The following is a 23,482-nucleotide window of genomic DNA, read 5'->3' as shown; positions in this document are numbered from 1 at the left end:
GATGTTCAATAAATGGGGGAACAGTTTCTTTATATATGACATTGCTTTCTTCTGTATCAAATAATTTTAGAATGAATGGATATTTTGGATATGTGGTAGGGAGTGTATATGAAAAACTCAAGGTAGATGAAATTAAAAGGTCAAGTATTCACACAGAAAATAGCAGATAAACAATTGATGATTAAAGAGCCATTTCTTAACCCGATATTTTGAAGAAGAAATACATATTAGCATTTCTCTCAGCTGCAAACAATAATTTCTGTAAATATTGTTACCATCTAGAAACTGAGATGAACTGGTTATATTTTTGACCTGGATCCGTAGTTTCATTGCCAGATCTCTTTAATATTGAAACTTACTTTATTAATGGACAAAAAAAAAATGGAAAAGTGACTCATCATTTAATATTTTTTATATTATATATAGCTCTATAATTTTTCTTTAGTAGTTCTGGTGTTAGTTTTAGTGAACATATTTTATTTCAGTATCAGATGAAACCATAATCTGCTGAAAACTTGTCGCCATAATGTTTTGTTTTTAGTTGAGTTGGCTCTTTTGTAAGACAAAACCAAACCTTGACTAACTAATAAAATAAAATTATTATTAGTTTGTTAGAACATAAATTGAATTATGCCTAAGAGAGAAGGAAGAGAGCCTTTTTTATAGCATCAGTAATTAAGGAAATCTGCAAGTCTTTATCTTTCTCTGTTTAACTACAGAAAAATTTCCTCTCTATTTAACTAAAGAATAAATATGTTTTTGTAAAAAAATATTAATATTAAATTAGGCTAAGAAAATTTACATGACATCATTATTTTCTTTATCTCTTATTCAGTTTTACTTTGAATTTTACTTTACTAATTCTAGGAGAAAAATGATCCAGTTGTTATTAAAAGTACTCGTAATGAAGAATTCAAGTATTTAAATTCATCAAAAGGGACATCATCATTTTGTAGTCCAACTTCATTGACATCTGGGGAGTATGCTGATGTTAGCTCATTGTCTCATTCTGACAGTAAAGGCAGCAGTAACAACAGTAGTAGCTTTAACAGTCTCACAGTAAAATCCTCTTCTATTGACTTACCATCTACTCCATCTGTGAATCAATCTGAGAAGCAGCACAAGGAAGGCCAAGTTAGTATTTTAAAAAAGAGACAGTCTGTTTCAAATAAGCCTTGTCAAAGTCACACTTCTGATGAAGATATGTTAAAGATGCTGTCACCAATTACATTAGAAGACAAACAGGAACATTCTGTAAGTATTATAATGTTAATTCTCATTACTTTCTTATTATCTCTGTCTCAGCAAAGGCAGAGGTATTGTTTTCAGTCATGTTTGTTTGTTTGTCCATGGACAAGATATCTCAAGATCCACTGGATGGATTCAGATGAAACTTTCAGGGATGTTTGGCCTTGTGACTGGCACAAACTGATTAGATTTTGGGATCAATCTGGTACCAGACAAGGATTCTGGATTATTTTTCCAGTTTTTTTACTTAATTTTTGAGAGCAATCAGGTTCATTTTCAGTATTCTCATTTGTGAGAGTAGTTGAGTTTATTTCAGATATTCTCATTTTAAAAATCATCTCCAGCTAGTTGTTGAGAGGACATTGGTGTTGCCTTGTTCTAATTGTTATCTTTTATCTTTTACTTGTTTCAGTCATTAAACTGTGGCTGTGCTCGGGCATCACCTTCAAAAATTTTTAGTTGAATGAATTGACTCCAGTGCTTAATTTTTTTGCTAAGCCTGGTGCTTATTTTATTGGTCTCTTTTGCTGACCTGCTAAGTTACAAGAATGTAAACATATCAACACTGGTTGTCAAGCACTGGTGGAGGACAAACAAAGACACAAACACACGAAGTTACATACACACATACATGATGAGTTTCTTTTCAGTTTCCGTCTACCAAATCCAATTACAAGGCTTTGGTTGGCCCAAGGCTGTAGAAGACACTTGTCCAAGGTGACACGCAGTGGGAACCTGGAACCATGTGATTGCGAAAAAAGCTTCTTACCACACTACCACACCTGTTCCATTGATATACTGTTCTGTCTTTATTATTAATCGCACTATCATGTCAATTTAGTTCAAAGCTTTCTAAAAATATTTTTTTTATATATTTACTTGCTGGCAGTGGATAATGAGATACACTTTTACTCTTTTACTTGTTTCAGTCATTTGACTGCAGCCATGCTGGAGCACCACCTTTAGTTGAGCAAATCGCCCCCAGGACTTATTCTTTGTAAGCCTAGTACTTATTCTATCGGTCTCTTTTGCTGAACTGCTAAGTTATGGGGATGTAAACACACCAGCATTGGTTGTCAAGCGATGTTGGGGGGACAAACACACACACACACACACACACACACACATATATAGATATATATATATACACATATATACGACAGGCTTCTTTCAGTTTCTGTCTACCAAATCCACTCACAAGGCTTTGGTTGGCCCAAGGCTATAGTAGAAGACACTTGCCCAAGGTGCCATGCAGTGGGACTGAAGCCAGAACCATGTGGTTGGTAAGCAAGATACTTACCATACGGCCACTCCTGCACCTGTTGATGTAGTTAACAGGTTCATTCCAAAATTGTATATTGCCTTTTTATAAAGTGAACATTTAATTAAATTAAATTTTTTGGATTGAAACAAATGAATTATAAATTGCCTTTAAATTTAGTATATTTGTGTAACAAAATTTTTTTTTGTCTTTGGTCATTTCCATTTTGCTTCTATTTAGAAATCAAAGGAAAAGACTACTCTTCCCTTCAAACTTTGCTTTATGACATGAAAGTTTTGAAACTGACCTATTTTCCATTACATTTCAGCACTGAGTTGCTGAAGCAGAAATATCATTATAGCAAATATTATGCTCAATACCACAGATTTGCCTGTCAGTTGCTTGACCATAACCAGTTGAGCATGTCCCTTAGTGGCTGACAATATGTGCATCTCTGCTCATGAGCAGGAGTAGTTATGGGTGCATCATAGCCATGTGTTGAGAGGGATTCTTTAGGGTTTTGAATAAGTATAACAAAGCAAAGTTTGAAAGAAATATTAGGCATTTTTCATACTTTCTTGGGGTAAGCAAATAGGAAATAACAGTTACTACCCAAGGATAAAAATATTATCACACAGTGTAGTAAATCAATGAGGAATTCAAAGCTTGATTGAACATTTATATAGTCTTTCCTTGTATATGTTTGAGGCTCTTGTTATAAAATTTAGAACTTGTATCTGAGATTAGAAACATGACTTCAATTATTTATGCTCATTGTTAAGGGCTGGTTTTAGCAATATCAGCTACTTAGTGTACACTTGATGTATTACTGTAGGCTGATTACAACCGAATATCATGTCTTTGCCCATTGAATGTGAACTGCAGTAATAATTATAGTATGTTACAAACATTTATAGGATTTTGTCTTGATAAAAATGAGTTTCTCTTCTCACAAAAGACATTCTGTTTGGTATTGAAATCAAAATAGAATACTTTATAGTTGTAGAAAAGCAAAGACAGTAACAAACAATAATGAGAAAATATGTAAAACTGAGGAGATGAATAAGTGTCAATAAGTATTGTAGACAATTAAATCAAGCAATATTGTCATTTTACCTGTTATTTGCATACCTATTATGAGAAATAGATATTTCCAGCCAGTAAATATGTTGATATATGTTCTTTTGTTAAAAGTCTATATAAACTAGACTTTTAAGTGTTAATTTTTGTTATATTTTGGAACATTTCTACATTTTAAAAAAATCTGAAATATTACATGAAAACACGACAAATGATTTAAAAAATGTTTTTCTTTCTTAATTTTGGTGAGAAGGCCTATTGCAGTCTTGGAGATGACCTGCAGCAACAAAGCTGGGGCCAATTAGGGATGCATGGAATTACTGCAACTCCTGATAAATGTAATACTTCTGTAACTGAGACTGCCACTTTATCAAGATATTCATCAAATGAAGAACCACTGAAGACAAAGGCAATGACTGTTTTTCATTCTGACTCACTTTTTTCATCAAATGAAAATCTCAGTGTTTCTGACCAAGAAATAGCTGCACATCACATGAAAAGCCTTCCAGTGACTCAACCTTCAGGAACAGCTGGAGATTGTCAAGAAATATATACCAGTAATAAGAATTTAAATTTACCTGAAACTTCTTCAAACAGAAGTCCTCTGAGAACATCTGCACATGAAGAAGATCTGAAAACACCAGATAAAGCTGAAAATCAAATTCGAGGATCAAAAAGGTTATGTAGTCCAGAACCATGTGAAGAAGGTACATCTAAAAAGTACAAACAAGGTACATCTAAAAAGTACAAACAAAGTACATTTTGTTTCTAATGATTTGCTTCTTAAAGTTAGCCCTATATATTGTCACTATTTTCAAGTGTTATTATTTTTTAGTTAGCCCTGATCAAACAGAACTTTGATCAAAGATATTCCAGCCTTAGACAATCCCTACTTTTGTGTATTCAGAATTACATTGTCCAATATGTCCTTCCTATTTTTAAGCTGGTTTGATTTGAGGGAAATTTGGTTGCAATTTCTAATAAGTGTATTGATGACATAGAAGTTCCCAGTTGCCATGGTAACAAAAATGATCTAATATTGACTTAAAAGCCAAATCCTAATGTTAAGTCTTGCTGCAAGCATTGCACAGTTAAGAAAGATACATATCAGATTCTTAGCCCTTGTTGTCTAGTCCCTGGTCAGCTCTGACCAAGCAGATTGATGACCATAAAACTTTGTAAATGTGATTATTCATTTGTATATCATTTCTTTGTCGTGTCTATAGATGCAGTTTTTATTGGTTAAAACAGGACATCTAGAGACATTCTAATTAATTTTTTTCTTCTTATGCTCTGTGTATTCTACAGTTATTTACTGTATTCTATTTTATTTAATACTATTCATGGTTTCTGGTAGGAAGGCTTTAATTATGCATTCCTAGGAACAACCTTTAATCTCAGCATTGAAGTCTGTGCTTCTCAACCAGTGTTGTGACTTTTTCTTCTCTACTCCCACTCATTTAACTTTTCAAGTACTGGTTATGTAAGGACTTTTCTTGCCATTGTTTTATCAGAATTCTGTAGCTCCATTTTTAGTTTATATTTTAGCCTTTTTACAATTTCTGTTTTGGTTTCTCTGTGTCTTTCATAACTATGTGTTATTTCATCCTCTGATTTATATTTATTAGCTTTATTGAAAGCAGATAATTTTTTTAATTATGTTCATGTTTTGTAGCTGTTTGTATTAATTTCATGATTTTTCTTTACTAGATGTTTTTGTTGTTCTATGGTGGATATTTTATAATAATTTTGTAGTTGGATAAGTTCACTACCTCTCTGTATTTGTGATAATTATAATCTTTCTATATCAGATTTTGAGTAGTCTATTCCAAATGCAATTATTATTTTTCTTATTTTGGGTAGAATCTTTAGTGCATCAGACAAATGCCTTGCAATGTTTGTGTCAGCTCTTTATGTTCTGTGTTCAAATCCTGTCAAGATCAACTTTGCATTTCATCCTTCTTAAACACCAGTCAGGTACTGAGGTTCATATAATCAACTGTTCATTCATCAGAATTTGAGGCCTAGTGCCTATATAAGAAATCATTATCATCATCATTGAATTGTTAGCATGGTGGATAAAATGCTTACTCTTTTACTCTTTTACTTGTTTCAGTCATTTGACTGTGGCCATGCTGGAGCACCGCCTTTATAGTCGAGCAAATCGACCCTAGGACTTATTCCTTGTAAGCCTAGTACTTATTCTATCAGTCTTTTTTGCCAAACTGCTAAGCTACGGGGATGTAAACACACCAGCATCGGTTGTCAAGCGATGCTGGGGAGGACAAACATATACACACACATATACATCATCATCATCATCATCATCGTTTAACGTCCGCTTTCCATGCTAGCATGGGTTGGACGATTTGACTGAGGACTGGTGAAACCGGATGGCAGCACCAGGTATATATACATATATACAACGGACTTCTTTCAGTTTCCGTCTACCAAATCCACTCTCAAGGCTTTGGTCAGCCCGAGGCTATAGTAGAAGGTGCCACGCAGTGGGACTGAACCCAGAACCATGTTGTTGGTAAGCAAGCTACTTACCACACAGCCACTCCTGCGCCTTAATGACGTTTCTTCTAGCTCTTTACATTCTGAGTTCAAATTCCACCAAAGTTGACTTTGCCGTTCATCCTTTCGGGGTTGATGAAATAACTACCAGTTCAGTACTGGGATAGATGTAATTGACTACTCCCACCCCTCAATTTTAGATCTTGTGTCTATAGTTGAAAGGATCATTGTTGTTGTTGTTGTTATCATGAATGGAAAAATTGGTAGAGCATCAGACAAACTACCTAGTAATATTTAATCACATATCTTTACATTCTAAGTTCAAAATCTACTATGTTTAACTTCTGACTGTGGCTATAATTAAAGTATATAATTCTACTTACTTCAAATCTCCAGCAATATACAAATATACAAAAAAATTTACAAATAAAAGAAATTACCCAATTTATGAAAGCTTGAAAAATATGACTTAAGATAAACAAAAGAGAAACCTTTTATGTAAACTAGAAAAATGCTGACAATTAAAAGTATAAATTTAATTTAATCCTTTTGTTTTCATCTTAGATTTTTCAGATGATAAACCTAAATGTAGTGATAGAAGCCAAAGGTATTTGAAAGTTTTATTTATTGTTTTCTTTTTACTATTATTGTTAATTATTACTGTCTCACACTCTGGTTGTAATAAATAAAGTCAGATGCTTGACCTTTCAATGATCAATGGTATCCTTTGATGGATTCATCATCATCATCATCATCATCGTTTAACGTCCGCTTTCCATGCTAGCATGGGTTGGACGATTTGACTGAGAACTGGTGAACCAGATGGCTGCACCAGGCTCCAATCTGATCTGGCAGAGTTTCTACAGCTGGATGCCCTTCCTAACACCAACCACTTATTGGTGACTTCACTAGTGCTGGTGCCATGAAAAAAGCACTCAGTACAATCTTTAAAGTGATTGGCATTAGGAAACGCATCCAGTCATTGAAGCCTTGTTAAAGCAGACGTTGAAGATCAATGCAGCCCTCAGGTTCGTCAGATCCTGTCAGCCCATCCAACCCATGCCAGTATTGAATATGAATGTTAAATGATGATGATGATGAAAGGAAGAGAAAGGAGAGTGTTGTAGGATTTTCTCCTCATTTTTGTGTGTTTGAAATTTCTTTTACACTAATAAAGTGGAAGAAAGTTTTAAGTTGGTTGTTCTAAGTGACAACTGAAATAGGAAATAAAAAGGACTATTAGAAATGTGTAGTCATCATCATCATCATCATTCATTTAATGCTTACTTTTTCCATGCTTGCATGGATGAGATGGAATTTGTTGGCACAGATATTTTTACAGCTGAATACCTTTTCTCACCTGTTTTTAAGCAAGATATTTCCTCATGGCCAGACATGTTTTTCATGAAAGATTGGAAATGAGCAACTTTGCTTGTATTATGATGGCACTCATTTACAATCACCATGTAATGTCTAGACAAGGGTGCACACAAACACATACACACACGCACACACACATGCACACACACACACACACACACACACACACACACACACACACACACACACACACACACACACACACACACACACACATATGATGGGGTTTTTTTCAGTTTTCCATCTACCAAATCCACTCACAAGTTGCCTCGCAGTGGGATTGCACCCAAGACCACATGGTTAGGAAGCAAGCTTCCTAGCCACATAGCCATGCCTGTACCTGCACTTGTATCTGTAGCATTAGAAATAAAATTTAATTAGAAAGAGAACACAGTCAACTGAGTAGATATTTCTCTCCTTTGAAGAGTACTTTTTCCTAAATTTTGTTTACTAATTCTAAGTTGATTGAAATTGTTTTGAAATAAACTGAACAGTAGCCTGATATAGAGTTTATAAAGTTTGAAGAATTATTGGTAATTTTTGGTTTGAAATTCAATATTTCTTGAAAGATAGTGAGAACAAAAACATTATTGACTCAGTTAAAATTCTGTTTTGAACAGAAAAAGTAAATCTATTCTTATATACAAAATCTAATTTTTGAGCTTAAAATAATTTTTTCTTCTTCTTCAGTCCTGAGATTCCGTTTCAAGACCAGGGGAATGTAGCTGCACAAAGTGGCATAAAAAGGAATGTGCATCGTCAGCAACCAGCTATAGGTTGGTTTTAGCATTTATATATTCTTAAATACACTAACAGAGGGAGATTAATTAAAAGGACAGTTGGGTGTATTATAAGTTCTAATCCTACACTATTTGATAGCAAATATCCACAGGTACCAATAATGCACCAATAAATTTATAGTTTATTGTAAATGACATAATTGTTTGTGTTGTTGTTGTCTTTGTTGGCCTTGCTGTTGTTGTTTTTGTCGCTGGTGGTGGTGATTGTGGTGTCGTTCTTGTGGGGGGGGGGATCATTTTTATCTTTGGAATTCGAGTGTATTCGAATCCCCCTGACAAAAAGTAGGGGACTGATTTGGGCAGTTAGGGGTGTGAAGACTTGTTTTTAACTTTTTTCCATTTTTGTTTATATAATTTCTCATTAAGTACTTCCTGTAACAATAACAACAATAATAATAGACTTCTAGGATTTCTTTATGCCGTCTCTTAACTTGCCAGGAATAGCAGTTAAAATCTGCCTCAAATCATACCTCACCCTCACACACGCACATATGCATGCACACACACATACATTGAATAATGTAGTCCAACGTACACTATTCCATGAGGAAAAACGCGATGATCGTGAATTGGGAACCTTTTGATTGCAGATTTGTTTTCTTAGGGTTGACCTAGGACTCAATGAGTTACATAACACCAACAATAACAACAAAAAGATCCATTAGTTCCATGACTTGTGAGAAATAGCATCGACATCTCTGTTAATCTACACCGTTACTGTCTTTAAAGAAGGACATGTTGGATAATGTAGTATTAAATATACATCAACTTTGACAACAGGCCTACGGGATGGCCACTTGGATGTATTTGATTATAGGTCTGTCCGTCTTGGATTGACCTGGGGCTAACCAACATCGTCAACACTAACGCAAGTGAAAATCGCCGTAAGCAAATATATTCAGAGACTGAAATGGAAAGAAAAGAGAGTGTTAACATTTCCCTGTTGTCCGGTGACCACTTCAACAACAACTACTACAACACCGACAATAGCAACGCTAATCACAGCAAGAACAATATCAACATTAACAACAACAACAGTGTGAACACAGTGGTGTCGTCCGGTGTGGCCTCACTACCCGGTTCTCTACCCGTTTCCGTGGAAAACCACAAGCTGACCACTAACCCTGCTCTGATGGCCACTAATGGTTTCCAGGCCCCTCGGCCTCCGGACACGCCGAATAACTTCGTGATTGAGGTTTACAATCTGGATAAAATGAAAACCCGAGCGAGGGACCGAGTGTCATCTGGTAAATTGGACACCTTCATCTGTGGATTATGCAACAAGGTCTACCACAAACTACTGGATATCCTGGAACATAAGTTACAGCATGCGTCCCCCAACACCAAAGTCAGTTGCAGTGTGTGTGGTACACTATTCTCCCGACAGATGTCACTGAAGGAACACTATTGCCGCCAACACAAGATCTTTCTAGGCAAAACAAAGGCCAGTAGCAAGGGCACCGGCAAACCACCTTGCCTCTTACCCCGACTCAACCACAAGGTCAGCTTACTGACCAGGGAGCTGGAAACTTACCAGGATCTCGTGAAGTCTGAATGACCTGACGTGATTATGATGGATCCTTTTGTCAGTGTGCACAACGGTGATGGCTCTCAAAGGCTCTGCATACCACAGCCGGCCTGCAGTGATGGTCATGGCACAACAAACATCTTGATGGTTCAACAGGGAGAGACTGGAGCAGAAGGCAACGAGAATAGAAGTATCATTGGAGGTTTCTCCTTAGCCTCGACGCTTGGTACAACTATTACTACTACTACTACTCTTACTACTACTACTACTACTACTACTACTACAGGTACTGTTGCCAGTTCTGCTGCTGCTGATGTCAGTGGTGGTGGTGGTGGTGGTGGTGGTGCTGCTGCTCTGTCTATTCATCCCCAGTTTTCTTCAATACAGCAACACAACAGCTCAGTGGTCCTTACCGACTCTTCGAGACCACAGCTTTCAGGCCCAGCACGGGTCAGCAATAGCAGCCGGAAGATCTGTGGCCCTGTTGAAGGAGTGCATCCTGTGGTTGATACGCAAATGGGAAGAAGATGCATTGGTAACAACAACAACAACAACAATGATAAGGTCAGCAACAGTGAGGATGTTGTTCTTGTTCACTCGGTGGATGACAGTGCTGAAAATATCAGCCTTATGCACCCAGCTATCATCAACAAAGGGGGCGCTACCACAGTGATGCAGAGCTTACAGCAAGAAGAAGAAGAAGAAGAAGAAGAAGATAATGGCAATGAAGAGGAGGAGGATGATGATGAAGATGATGATGATGAGGATGAAGAGGAGGTGGTGATCAATATGTCTAAAGAATTAATTAATCTATCAGAACACTTCAACAATGCTTCAGCAACAACTCCACCACCGACACTGCCACCAACAGCGTTGCTACCATCGATTTCACTGGACACAACAGCAACCTTCAGTGACCCACTGCAATCAAGCACTGCTGACCAACACTCTTCGTCCAACAACGAAGATGATAATGAGGATGATATGGACGCTCAGCATTCTGTCCCCCTGTCCGGACTACGGCCTTCATCTGCGATGCATTCTGAATCGGGGAGCACAACTTCCACCACTTCAAGACCTGACTTTACATTTGTCCTGGTGACCAGCATCGTCCGTGGCAACTCGTTCACCTATGGCAAGCAGTCGTTCAAGTGTGTTCACTGTCCGTTTCGGACACATTGGAAGAGTTCCATGATAAACCACATGCGAGACAAACATCCAGAAATATTGAATCAAGCCCCCTCCACTTCTGTATCTGATCTCGGCGCTGTTCCCGTTGGTGACAACCAGAGGCTGATGAAGATGTCGGATTATAATAAATCAATGGTCAACCGTTTCAAGACCAGGACAAGCTCAACCAACAAGAGAGTACGAAGCATTGAGAAACAAGACCTCCTTGGGTCATACCCTTGCACCAAATGCACAAAGGTGTTTAACAGGTTACGATATCTGCGTAAGCACACACAGATCCGCCGGACAGATGCAATGTTCTGTGAGGCATGTGGAAAGGGCTTCAAGACTCGCACCTACTTGGCTGCACACGAACGCACACACAAAAAAGGAGCATACCGGTGCAGGCAATGTGGTTTCACATAAAAAATTAATGCGGCAATTCATGCACATCGTCAGTTGCACAATGAGGGCAGTGTCATCTGTGACATATGCGGGTTTGCCTACACGGACAAGTCAACACTCAACAAGCACAAACGGGTCCACGACCCCATCCAGCCATTTGCATGCACCTTTCCTGGTTGCACATGGCGTTTCAAGACCGATGTAATGTGCCAGGCACACTTCCGAGCTCACACCACACAGGGAAAGTTCCGCTGTTCAGATACCTTTTCCGTCACAAGCATCATTTACAGCGGCATGAGCTGAAAATGCACGGTGTGCAACAGACCAAGTCGCGTCTGCCAAAACCAGCAGCAGTAATGACCGAAGGCTCGTTAGTGATAGCTGCACCAGTAGCAGCAGCAAATACGCTGAGTCTCATTGTCGATCCAGACGATGTGGTGGTCACCAACAGCAATCATGTCCAGCTAGAAGCTGCACTACACAACAGCCAACAGCACCACCTGGTGATAACAGCAGAATGCCAGGGTGAGACAATCGACTATGATATGTCAGATGTGACTATGATGAATGTTTCGTATCGAAGTATTTTGCCAGATGCTGAAACTACACCAACGTCGGCAGCAGCTGTAGCGGTCAGTCCCAGTGAACACCACCCACAGACCATACTAATACCCCAGGCCCACTGTGGTCAAGTCATCTTCCAAACTGCTGGCTTGGAGTCAGTTTGATTGGAAACACAAAACACACCACCATCAGCATTACCCCACCACCACCACCTCCATCATGGCCATCGCCACCATTAACCTTTTACCACATATCACTAATGCCTCTACTTTTAATATTGCACCACCACCACCACCATCAAAAGCTATAATGACTACAATAGCACCAACAAAAAAATGACAAAAATATCTCCACAGATATGTTACTGCGGCCTCTGTCACAAACATCACCTCCACCATCGCTACTTCCATCATCATCGACAACCCCCCACATTGAATTAGATCACCACCAATACCACCATTGCCAACATCAGCATCCCCACCACCATGTCAAGAACCACCATCACTAACAGCACCATTACCACCACCATCACCCCCCACCCAGCATCACTGCTATCAACATTATCATACATCAACTAGCGGGTGACACATGAGGTGCGCCATATTGAGCGTGGCCGTTGCCAGTACCACCTGGCTGGCCTTCATGGGATTTTCGAGCGGGATCGTTGTCGGTGCTCCTGGACTGGCTCTTGTGCGGGTGGCACATGGGATGCACCATTTTGAGCGTGGCCGTTGCCAGTACCGCCTGACTGGCCTCCGTGCGGGTGACACGTAAAAGCACCCACTACACTCTCAGAGTGGTTGGCGTTAGGAAGGGCATCCAGCTGTAGAAACTCTGCCAGATTAGATTGGAGCCTGGTGTAGCCATCTGGTTCCACCAGTCCTCTGTCAAATCGTCCAACCCATGCTAGCATGGAAAGCGGACCTTAAACGATGATGATGATGATGATGAAGTGCTTAAAAGGTCAACAGAGCAGTATTCTAGACACTCAGCTTCTCAGATGAATATATTATAAACCTACAAGTTTGCCCTTCATCATTTTGTAGTGGATAAAATAAATGCCAACAAAAATACAAAAATAATTTCAACTGATTATAAACCCTCCCTTACTAGTTTGGCTTAGTACATAATCAAAAGAAATCACTGTAGTTCACAGTGGAATGGAAAACTACACAAAAAACTTATACATAGAGGATTTTTTTTTAATTGTGCCATAAGAATAAAATATTTAGTTTCAACAATGTTTATTATACTTTAACCCTTCATATTTAAACTAGCCATATCTGGCCCAAATATTCTATCTATTTTATATTCACACCAACCAGATCCAGGCTCTTACACCAACCCTACAAGCTCATTGTAAATATATACAATTACATCATTGAAATCTTGAAGCTACAAGATAATGCACGATTCATTCAAAAACAGTGTTAATAAATAGGCATTACATTTGACAGAGTAATCTGAATGCTCAAGGGCTAATTTGTTCTCTAAATCATAATTACATTTTTTTGGCAATTATTATCTTAAGAATTTTAATGAATGACTTTTTTTATATTTTGGAATAAGGTCAACTTTTGTCAGAAAAGTGGGGTATAGTTTATTGAATTGATCAGTATATTACAGGTAATTATTTTATAAGTCCAAGAAGGATGAATGTCAAAATGAATTCAAGCAGAATTTGAACCAAAAAACACTTGACGCAGAAATAAAAACTGTAAATCATTTAATTCAAGACTATAGTCTTTTTTAACTACTGACTATTATTGAAGAATTGAAAATGGCAGATTTACAGTTTGTGGATAAATATACACAGAGGGCCATATGTGATGTGTCTTTGATTCATTCATGGATTAGACATTGGAAACTTAGTAGACAAAGATAAAGTAGAAAAAGAGATTCATAGAGTAGTTTGTGGATATTTTGTAGACTTGTTCAACCTATGCTAGAATGAGAAACTTAGATTTTAAAAAAAAGTGATGACAACAAAGACCTAACAAAAAGTGATGACAACAATAATGAGAATGATGGTGGCAGTGGTGATGACAATGATGTCAATAGAAGCAACAACAATGTTAATGAGGATTATGATGATGTTAAGCACACCTGTGATCAAAAACATTACAGCTATGACCATCTTATCTTTTTTGTCTATCCATGGCTACATTACTTAATGTGTTCTTTTTTTTTTTGAGGATGGTGGAGTGGGAGCAGAGGGTATTTGGCAGTTATTAGCTTGGGGATATTGATGTTAGTAGTGGTGAGGTTGTTGGTAACATTGTTGAAGCCATTAGTGAGGTTGTTACCATTTCCATTATCATAATCAACAACAGCAGCACCAATATATTTCCAAATGCATTAGATGTTGTCATGTTAACATGTATAGTATTGGTCAGAAGAGGACATGATACAATTAAAGCATGCAGTATGGTAACATTCATTTGTGCATTCAAATCAAGTCAGTAGTAACCAATTTCAGCCTCTTAGTGGAATTATGTTTCAGAAATATTCTAGCAAATTGATCATAAGAAGCTAAAAATGTCTCATACACCACAAATTTGTAATAATCTAAATTTGTTCTAATTGAATGTTCAAAGGTGTCATAAAACACTTTTATAATTATACTTACAGATATCTTAATTATGGCGAAATGGAAAGACAGTTTCTTTTATCCGGGTAAGATTGCTTCACCTGAAAAGAATGGCAAGTAAGTTTATGGAAGACAAACCAATTCTTCTAGCTTTGAATATCTTGACTCGTTTGTTTTAAAAATTGTCATCATTGCCACCATAGCTGTTGCTATTGCTGCTGCCTCTACCACTGTTGCTACTTTGATGTTTACTTTTCCATGCTGGCATGGGTCAGATAAAATTTGTTGAGGTCGATTATCTAGTGCCAGAGATGCCCTTCCTGTTGTCAGCTCTCACTTGTTTCCAAGCAAGCTAATGTTTTCCTATGATCAAACATGTCTTCACAGAAGAATGAAAACAAATAACACTGCTTGTTTGATGGTGAGGCTCATTTACAACTATCATGCAATATCAAAACAAGGAGGCACAAACAAACAAACACACACGTACATGGACTGTGCTGCTGCTGCACAAACTGATACCCTAGACTGCATCCAGAAGGGGCCACCTGACTGATTGGCCCATAGGTGCTCTGTCTCTTCTCACTGCCTTTTCAACTGCAACTATAATAACTTCTGCTCATTGTAGCTAGCTTGGTTCAAGCCATCTTCACATAGATATTCCTAATGAATTTATCTCTCCTCCTTTCATCACTCTTGTGTCCAACTTTCCAGGCCCAGTACTAATCTCTATACCCAATCCTTCCTCCCCATTACATTGGCTTTCTAGAACACCCGTCTTACTCATGTCTTTCTTACAAGTATTGATTTACAATGGTTAAAGAGGAACATTGATGTTGTCAGTCTCTCTGGTTCTGAAGGGCCTGCAGAAGAATGGGTACTGTCCCTTCATCATGACCCAAAAATTAAATTAAGAAAAAACATTCACATGATTTGCAACATATGTCTTCCTCTATTATCCATATTCTAGAAACCAATCTGCAGATTGACTGTGGTTCTGATGAGTTTCCTGAACTAGCTTATAAAATGTCTCCCTGTTACTTGTTATCCAAGAGAAAGATGCAGGGGAAAACAGTTAAAAATAACTGAATTCTTTTGATAGGAAAGAAAATGAGTTGATAAGTTGTTGTATCATTTTGTAATAATTTTACTACATTTTAGACCATAATACACACACATGCACTTACACATATGTGTGTATGTGTGTATATATAATGTTTTTTTTATTTATTATTAGTGTTACTTAATATGTTTTGCTAAAATTGCTGTTTCTTTTTTAGATATCATCAGAAATAAGTAATTAAAATTCATTAAAATGACAGATCTATCAGACTTTCAGTGCTGGAGCACTGCCTTCACGGGTTTTAGTCGAACAAATAGTCTCCAGAGCTTATTTTTTTAAGCCTAGTACTTACTTAGTCTATCAATCTCTTTTGCTGAACCACTAAGATCCAGGAACTTAATCACACCAACACCAGTTGTCAAATGGTGATGGGGGAAAAAACACATACACATACACACAGACACACACACACACACACACACACACACACACATATAACAAGGATGTGCCTACATCAAGTGCCTGGAGGAGGTAGTGCTCCCCTTGGTGAAGAGGATGACTGCTGGAAGGTCTTATGTCAGGCAACAGGACTCTGCACCATGCCACACTAGCAGGAGAACCCAGTCATGGTTGTCAGAAAATTTCTGTGAACACATCACCCCTAACATCTTCCAACCTAACTCCCCAGACAGCAACTCCCTCGATTGTTATGCGCTGGGTGCAGTTGAATGAGAGATCAACGAAACTCCTTGTAACATCAAAGTTGAACTGAAGGCAAAGGTTATGGCAGCATTCACCAACTTAAACAAGGAGACTGTCCAGAAGAGTTGCAGGAGATTCTGAAATCGCCTGGAGGCTGTGGTTGAAGCCAATAGCGATTTTATTGAATAAATTTACTCTTTAGTATTTCAAGTTATTTTTATGTAATTTTGGTAAATATATCTGTTAAAATTAGATATCAGTGTTATTTTCATTTTAGCGTAATTTAGAGGACAATATATTTACTACATCCTGTACATGTTTCTTCGCCACTTCAAGATTTGAAAAACTTGTGAATACCCTTGTTAAATGACCGCATTACTCTAGTTTTGTCAATTCTTAGTTTATTGAAGTAAATTTTCACAAGTGAAATACTTTTGGACTTGTTCATTCATTCTCCTGTGAGATAATTCAGTCTTATTATTATTAATTATCTAACTATAATGCCTACACAGTTTCTCATTAGTCCCACATATCATTGTTCAGTTGTTTTCTCTCTTTAACTTTAGATAACTCTGCTACCAGTTTGAAGCAGAGATTTTGGGACCTTAATACTGAATGAGTTACAATAAGTAACTAGTCCAGCACTTTTCTGTCATTATTAAATCTGTTGTCAATTTGGGGTTCAGTATTAAAATTCATTTGAAATTTTCAAGGTATTAAGGATATTTTTATAACTTATATTAAATTTATTGCAATAAAATCCCTCTTATTATTTTTTATAAATGCTATTTTTTGAAACATTTACTGAAAAAACTTTAAAAAAGCAAACTTTTTATTAAAAATATCAAACATTTTGGTTACTTTGTAGATATTTGGTGAAGTTTGTTGATGGTGATAAATTGTGGGTGAAAATTAACCAAATTCTTTCAGTCACGTATCTTCCACATGGACAGAATGTGATGGTACAGTCCGATGATGGTTTTTTTGATTCAGGCATGATAATAAATTATAAATATAATGGATCTGATTCCGATGAAGACGTTTTATATCAAGTTCAAATGGACGATTCTAAAATTGTTGAGTAAGTATGTCGGCGAGGTTTTTAACTTATTTAACTTTCTTAGGCATTGCTGTGTGGTTAAGAAGCTTGCTTTGTTTGCAATCATGTAACTTTGGATTCAGTCCCACTGCACAGCACCTTAGGCAAATGTCTTGGGTTGACCTTGTGAGTGAATTTAGTTGATGAAAACTGTGTGAAAGCCAGTCATATGTGTGTGTGTGTGTATATATATATATATATATATATATATATATATATATATATTCAGTAAAATTTCTTGGTGTATTGTATAGGCAGTAGTTTGAATTGCTCAGATAAAAGCCTGAGATGCAAGATATAAATGTGAATCCTGAATAATATACTCTCTGATGAAGGAGACCGTATCCAATTTTTGGGATGAAAATACCCTTAAAATCTATGGATTACTGTGCCCCTGAAACAGCCATAAGAGGATTACCACCAACAGTTTATCTAAACAGGATTACTTGTTTTCTTAGATTATTTACATATGTTTTTGTAAAATCCAATCTCAATGCTACGATTTTTCTTTATTTGCTCTTTTCGTAAGACTTTATTTTATTCACCGTTTTGTAAGGGCATATTTATTCTTAAATAATTTTTACAATGCCGTTCTACAATGCCTTGTAATATGACTATAATTCTAAATGTCTCTATATATATATATATCTTTATACATCTATACTTTTATACATCTACACTTTTATAACTTAATTCCATTCATCTATTTATATATGTATATTGAATTTTTATATATTTATGTATTGTCCTCAGTCAAATCGTCCAACCCATGCTAGCATGGAAAGTTAAATGATGATGATGATGATGATGATGATGATGATGATGATGATGATGTATTCATAGATTTTTTTTAATGTTTTAATATTTTAATGACTGATACATTTGTATATTTAAAAACTGATATACATCAATCTATGGAAGAATACATGTTTATCTGTTATGTACCAAACAATATTAGTTTGATAATGAAATAGTTATCTTACTAAATCCTCACCAAATTCTTGATTATTTTCAAAATTAATTGAAACACATAGTATATTTCAGTAGAAACACAGTTACAAAAGGGCTTTAATTTTACATTTCTTTTGTCTTCTCATAACTTCAGATGTTCCAGGAAACAAGTAATTCTGTCTGAAGATCAAGCTGGGCTCATGTTATCTGATGAAGATTTTTTGCTTATGCCTGGTGTGCTATCTACACCAGTTCCATCAGGAGCTGATGTTAGTTTAGGTATGAATTCACTTACTATATTTCCTTCCTAAAATTTAAGATTGTAATTACTTAATTTAATTAGTATTTATTATTTCAAATCATCAGCATCATCATTTAACATCTGTTGTCCATGCTGGCATGGGTTGGATAGTTTTACCAGGTCTGGTAAGCTGAGGGGCTGTACCATATTCCCAAATATGTGTTATAATTTCAGTGAATTCATCATCATCATCATCATCATCGTTTAACGTCCGCTTTCCATGCTAGCATGGGTTGGATGGTTTGACTGAGGACTGGTGAAACCAGATGGCTACACCAGGCTCCAATCTGATTTGGCAGAGTTTCTACAGCTGGATGCCCTTCCTAATGCCAACCACTTCGAGAGTGTAGTGCGTGCTTTTACGTGCCACCGGCACGAAGGCCAGTCAGGCGGTACTGGCAACGGCCATGCTCAAAATGGTGTATTTTATGTGCCACCCGCACTTTTTATTTTATATTTGTAATTTAATTTTAATTAATAATGTACAGAGTTTAGTAATATACAGATTTTGTTTTTACAAATTGGTTTTTTTCCATCTCATCTGATCATCTTCACCCACTTATTCCTTGGAAGGTCATGATGTAGAGTCCTCCCATACACCTTCCATTGGGTCCTGTCAGAAGCAGCCACCTCCAATTGATCTTATTGGATTCCCAAGTAAGACCAACTGAGCTCATGGATGTTATCCTACTATCTTGCTCGTGGCCTACCCAAGGGCTGGTTGGCTTTGCCTGTAAAATCTGTTCTATGATTTTTTTCCTGAGACATTCTTACCACATGTCCATAGTATTGGACCTACGATCTCTCAATTTGGATAAGTAGTGACCCTACCTGGAGTGCTTCTCAGATCTAGCTATGCACTCTATCAAATAATATTATTCCAAAGACTCTTTGGAGGAACTCCATTTCAGCTGCTTGTACTTATGATCATATTCTTTCAGTCATTACCCTACATTCATGACCATAAATAAGGGTAGGTACAAACACTGAACTGAAGTTAGCTGGCTTGGCTTTTTTAATAATTTAAATAATATTTTAAAGTAATTGACACAGTACTAATTAGGGCAGATTAACATTGAGAAAATCTATCACGCCAAGGGAAATCATAGCCATGACCGATACCAGTGCTGTCTGACTGGCACTTGTACCAGTGGCACATAAAAAGCAGTTTGAGTGTTGGGCCTCACAGAGGCAATGACAGGTGACCAATACCTTTGGCAATATACCGTGCTTGAGAAGACCTGTTAAGTCAAGTGAGATTGTTAAGTCAATGTTGGTGTCACATCAATGGCAGCCATGCTGGTGGCATGTAAAAGGCACCCACTATACTCTTATAGTGGTTGGCGCTAGGAAGGGCATCCAGCTGTGGAAACTATGCCAAATCGGATTGGAACGTGGTGCAGCTCCCCAGCTTTCCCTTGCCAGCATGGAAAATAGATGTTAAATGATGATGATGATGACATGTCCATTTATTCAGCAAACCATGTTCGTGCCCAGTTCAAAGCTTATTGTTTATCATTAAAGATAATTTGGTTGATGGATCACGGCGTTCAGCCAGTCGGAAAGTTTTATCTGAAAATGAAAAAACTAAGAAATTGACAAGAATGGAACCACAAGCAATGAGTACACCAACTCATAAAAGAAAAGCATCTGCCTTCAAAAAAGGTATTTTTCTTATATTCATTTTCTTCTTTACTTAAGACTCTTTTGAATAAAATATTGAACTTCTGACTTAAAGATTGTATATTCACACATTTCCAGTAGGCTTTGTGCCATATCTTAAATACAAAATACATGTCTGTACTGTTCTCTGTCAATCATTCTCCATTGTCATTATCGTTGCTGTCGTTGTCATCGCCATTGCTGCTGTTGTTATATTTGTTTTTGGTTGTTTCATGTTATATTCCTACTACTTGATGCAATCACTGTCTGTCTGTGTTTTTTTTTCAAAGACTTATTGAACTTAAGAATCATGTGATATTGTGGTCACCAGTTATATCAGTGGTGCCTTTTTTTATAAATATTAAGAAAGAATGGAAGATTAGTAGTGGGTGAGAAGTTCAATCTAAGTAGTAGTTGTAGTGGTGGTTGTAGTTGTAGATTAGTGTTGCTACAACAGCAAAACATTTGACTCAATAGGTTCATTAGTCAGAGACTTTTATTAGTTGTATTTCAGATGAAATATAGATTGATGAGTGACACAAGAAAGTGATGTGTATTAAATATTAAAAAAATAATTTTTATCTTTTTCAGATTCTGATGTCAGCATCTGCCATATTGGAGCTGCTATTGCATCTCCCAAACATAATTATGAAGAAACAAATCGACGTGCTAAAAAAGGTAAACCTTTAATATAAAAATTGCGTACATAAATAAATACATACATACAAACATATATACATATGCAAAGACACACACAAACACACACACATACACACATATTTAAAGAAAATTTTTCTTAAGAGTTATTAACTATTTAAAAAAAATCTTTTAAAAAAAAGAATGACACAAACCTTTTTGTATTGTGTGCAAGTGCTTTCATTGTTCCATTTTTCAGAAACACTTGTTTTGAGGTAATCTCCATAGTGGAAGTTGTTTTTAGTAATGGTGTTGACCGTTTCTGGTTCATTTTCAGTTTTAGAATTTTTATAAAATATTCTTCTTTTGCTTTTTTGTAGTTGATCATTTTCTTCTTTTATTTTCGATTTTCCATTTGCACAAATGTTTAGATATTCACTACATGGAACATTTCTAAAAGATGAATCCTTAATTAAATAAACAACAAATAGATGAATAGCTTGTGAAGACCATACAGCATTGAGTTCAGTGAGGAATTTGATGAATTTAGCATATGTGCAGGGTCTGCTAGGTTCATCAATTTTTAGCCCCTTCCTGTTTATTATAATCTTCTAAGCTGTGAAACTGGTTGTCCTTCTGAACTTGTGTATGTTGATGACCTGGCTCTTAAATAGAGTCTGTAGAAGAATTGAAATAGAAATTCCAGGTATGGAAGCAAAATCTGGAATTGAAGTGCCTCAAAGTAAACTTAGCAACAGCAAATGTTTTAGTTTGTAGGAAGACAGGACACTGATACTATCAGGGAAATGGACATTTTTCTGTATGCAGAAAAGGAGTTTCCATAAGCTGTGCCCCGTGTAAACAATAGACACGCAAGAGGCGAAGTGGAATTACAGACAGCTAACAGAAGGTAGCTTTCAAATGCAGTAAGCACTAAGAGTGCTTGGAAAATAGATTTGATCAAATGCCCAGTCAGCTCCCTAGAAGTAGTTAGTAGCTTACACACACACAAGGTGTGTGTGTGTGTATACATATATGTGTGTGTACATAGATCCCACCAGACAACATATTGTTTCCTGTTTTATCTGCATCCCCACCTGCCCCTATTGTGTTGTAAAGAGATAGTCAACCATCAACATCACTACCAATGTTCCTGATTATGACACTTGTGTCCATTTCCCCCATGTATTGCATTAAAAACTTAAACCTGTCTTAGCTAATATTATTGGAGTTATCATCCTTACCTGTTGGTTTTGTTTTTCAAACATTCCTAGAAAGAATTTTTGATACTCTCCCAGAGTAACGCCAGCTAATCAAAGTTTTCAGTTCACTCTGCTATATGGAACTCTACTATATGTATGTTTAGTATGCAGTATACTTTCCTGAGAGGTTTTCCTTCAGCCCTGTTGTTGATATTTATCATTAACATTATTTCTTTCCCTCTGCTTCTTTATATACTGATCAACTCAAAGTGTAACTGTCTGAGGTGAATCATCATCATCATCATCATCATCATCATCGTTTAACGTCCGCTTTCCATGCTAGCATGGGTTGGACGATTTGACTGAGGACTGGTGAAACCGGATGGCAACACCAGGCTCCAATCTAATTTGGCAGAGTTTCTACAGCTGGATGCCCTTCCTAACACCAACCACTCAGAGAGTGTAGTGGGTGCTTTTACGTGTCACCCGCACGAAAACGGCCACACTCGAAATGGTGTCTTTTATGTGCCACCCGCACAAGCCAGTCCAGGGGCACTGGCAACGATCTCGCTCGAAAATCCTACGGGAGCCAGTCAGGCGGTACTGGCAACGGCCACGCTCAAAATGGTGCATCTCATGTGCCACCCGCTCAAGAGCCAGTCCAGGGGCACTGGCAACGATCTTACTTGGCTTGCCGGGTCTTCTCACGCACAGCACATTTCCAAAGGTCTCGGTCAGTAGTTATCGCCTCGGTGAGGCCCAATGTACGAAGGTCTTGCCTCACCACCTCAGCCCAGGTCTTCCTGGGCCTACCTCTTCCACGGGTTCCCTCAACTGTTAGGGTGTGGCACTTTTTCACGCAGCTATCCTCATCCATTCTCACCACATGTCCATACCAGCGCAATCGTCTCTCTTGCACACCACAACTGATGCTTCTAATGTTCAGCTTTTCTCTCGAGATACTTGTTGCTTTTTGTTCCTGAAATTATCACCATATACTGATGCATCTCCTCCCTTTTGATTACATTGGATTGAATGAATTACACTATGCAATACGATTTTTGTCCTTGTGTAGCAACTCTTATTTCCTATTTGCTTACCCCCAGAAAATATGAAAAATGGCTAATATTTCTTTCAAACTTTGCCTTTGTTACATTTATTCAAACCCCAAAGAATCCCTCTCAACGCATGGCTATCATGCTCCCCAACTACTACTCATAACAACATTGATGTCCAGGTCACAAAAGCAAAGTTTGAAGGGAATAGTAGTCATTTCCATTGGTTTCTAGATAGAAGCAAACAGAAAATAACACCTACAGA

At 37.1% G+C, this 23,482-nt stretch overlaps 3 protein-coding genes across 5 annotated transcripts in view; all 3 read left to right on the top strand.

The window, feature by feature from the left end:
* LOC106881144 (uncharacterized) overlaps positions 1-23,482 on the top strand; it is a 79,199-nt gene that overhangs the window by 45,063 nt on the left and 10,654 nt on the right. For all 3 annotated transcript variants that reach the window (XM_089350601.1, XM_089350602.1, XM_089350603.1), the window contains 9 exons: positions 868-1,254; positions 3,843-4,320; positions 6,674-6,716; positions 8,180-8,265; positions 14,588-14,663; positions 17,180-17,392; positions 18,516-18,640; positions 20,187-20,327; positions 20,916-21,002. In XM_089350601.1, coding sequence (XP_089206727.1) covers positions 868-1,254; positions 3,843-4,320; positions 6,674-6,716; positions 8,180-8,265; positions 14,588-14,663; positions 17,180-17,392; positions 18,516-18,640; positions 20,187-20,327; positions 20,916-21,002 — 1,636 coding nt within the window. The remainder of the gene's footprint in view (positions 1-867; positions 1,255-3,842; positions 4,321-6,673; positions 6,717-8,179; positions 8,266-14,587; positions 14,664-17,179; positions 17,393-18,515; positions 18,641-20,186; positions 20,328-20,915; positions 21,003-23,482) is intronic.
* Positions 9,082-9,861, top strand: LOC149136019 (uncharacterized). Its single transcript, XM_089350605.1, has one exon. It carries the CDS (start codon positions 9,200-9,202, stop codon positions 9,845-9,847), a length of 648 nt encoding a protein of 215 aa, XP_089206731.1. The 5' UTR covers positions 9,082-9,199; the 3' UTR covers positions 9,848-9,861.
* Positions 9,860-12,135, top strand: LOC149136018 (uncharacterized). The gene is given in 2 exon segments (XM_089350604.1): positions 9,860-11,648; positions 11,651-12,135. Coding segments are annotated over 2 exon segments (2,259 nt in total). The 3' UTR covers positions 12,121-12,135.

Source organism: Octopus bimaculoides, chromosome 4 (assembly GCF_046866305.1).
Source record: "Octopus bimaculoides isolate indiv1 chromosome 4, ASM4686630v1, whole genome shotgun sequence".
NCBI classification, from domain to species: Eukaryota; Metazoa; Mollusca; class Cephalopoda; order Octopoda; family Octopodidae; genus Octopus; species Octopus bimaculoides.
The sequence above is the reverse complement of the archived record's forward strand: the minus strand, read 5'-3'. Positions and strand labels throughout refer to the sequence as shown.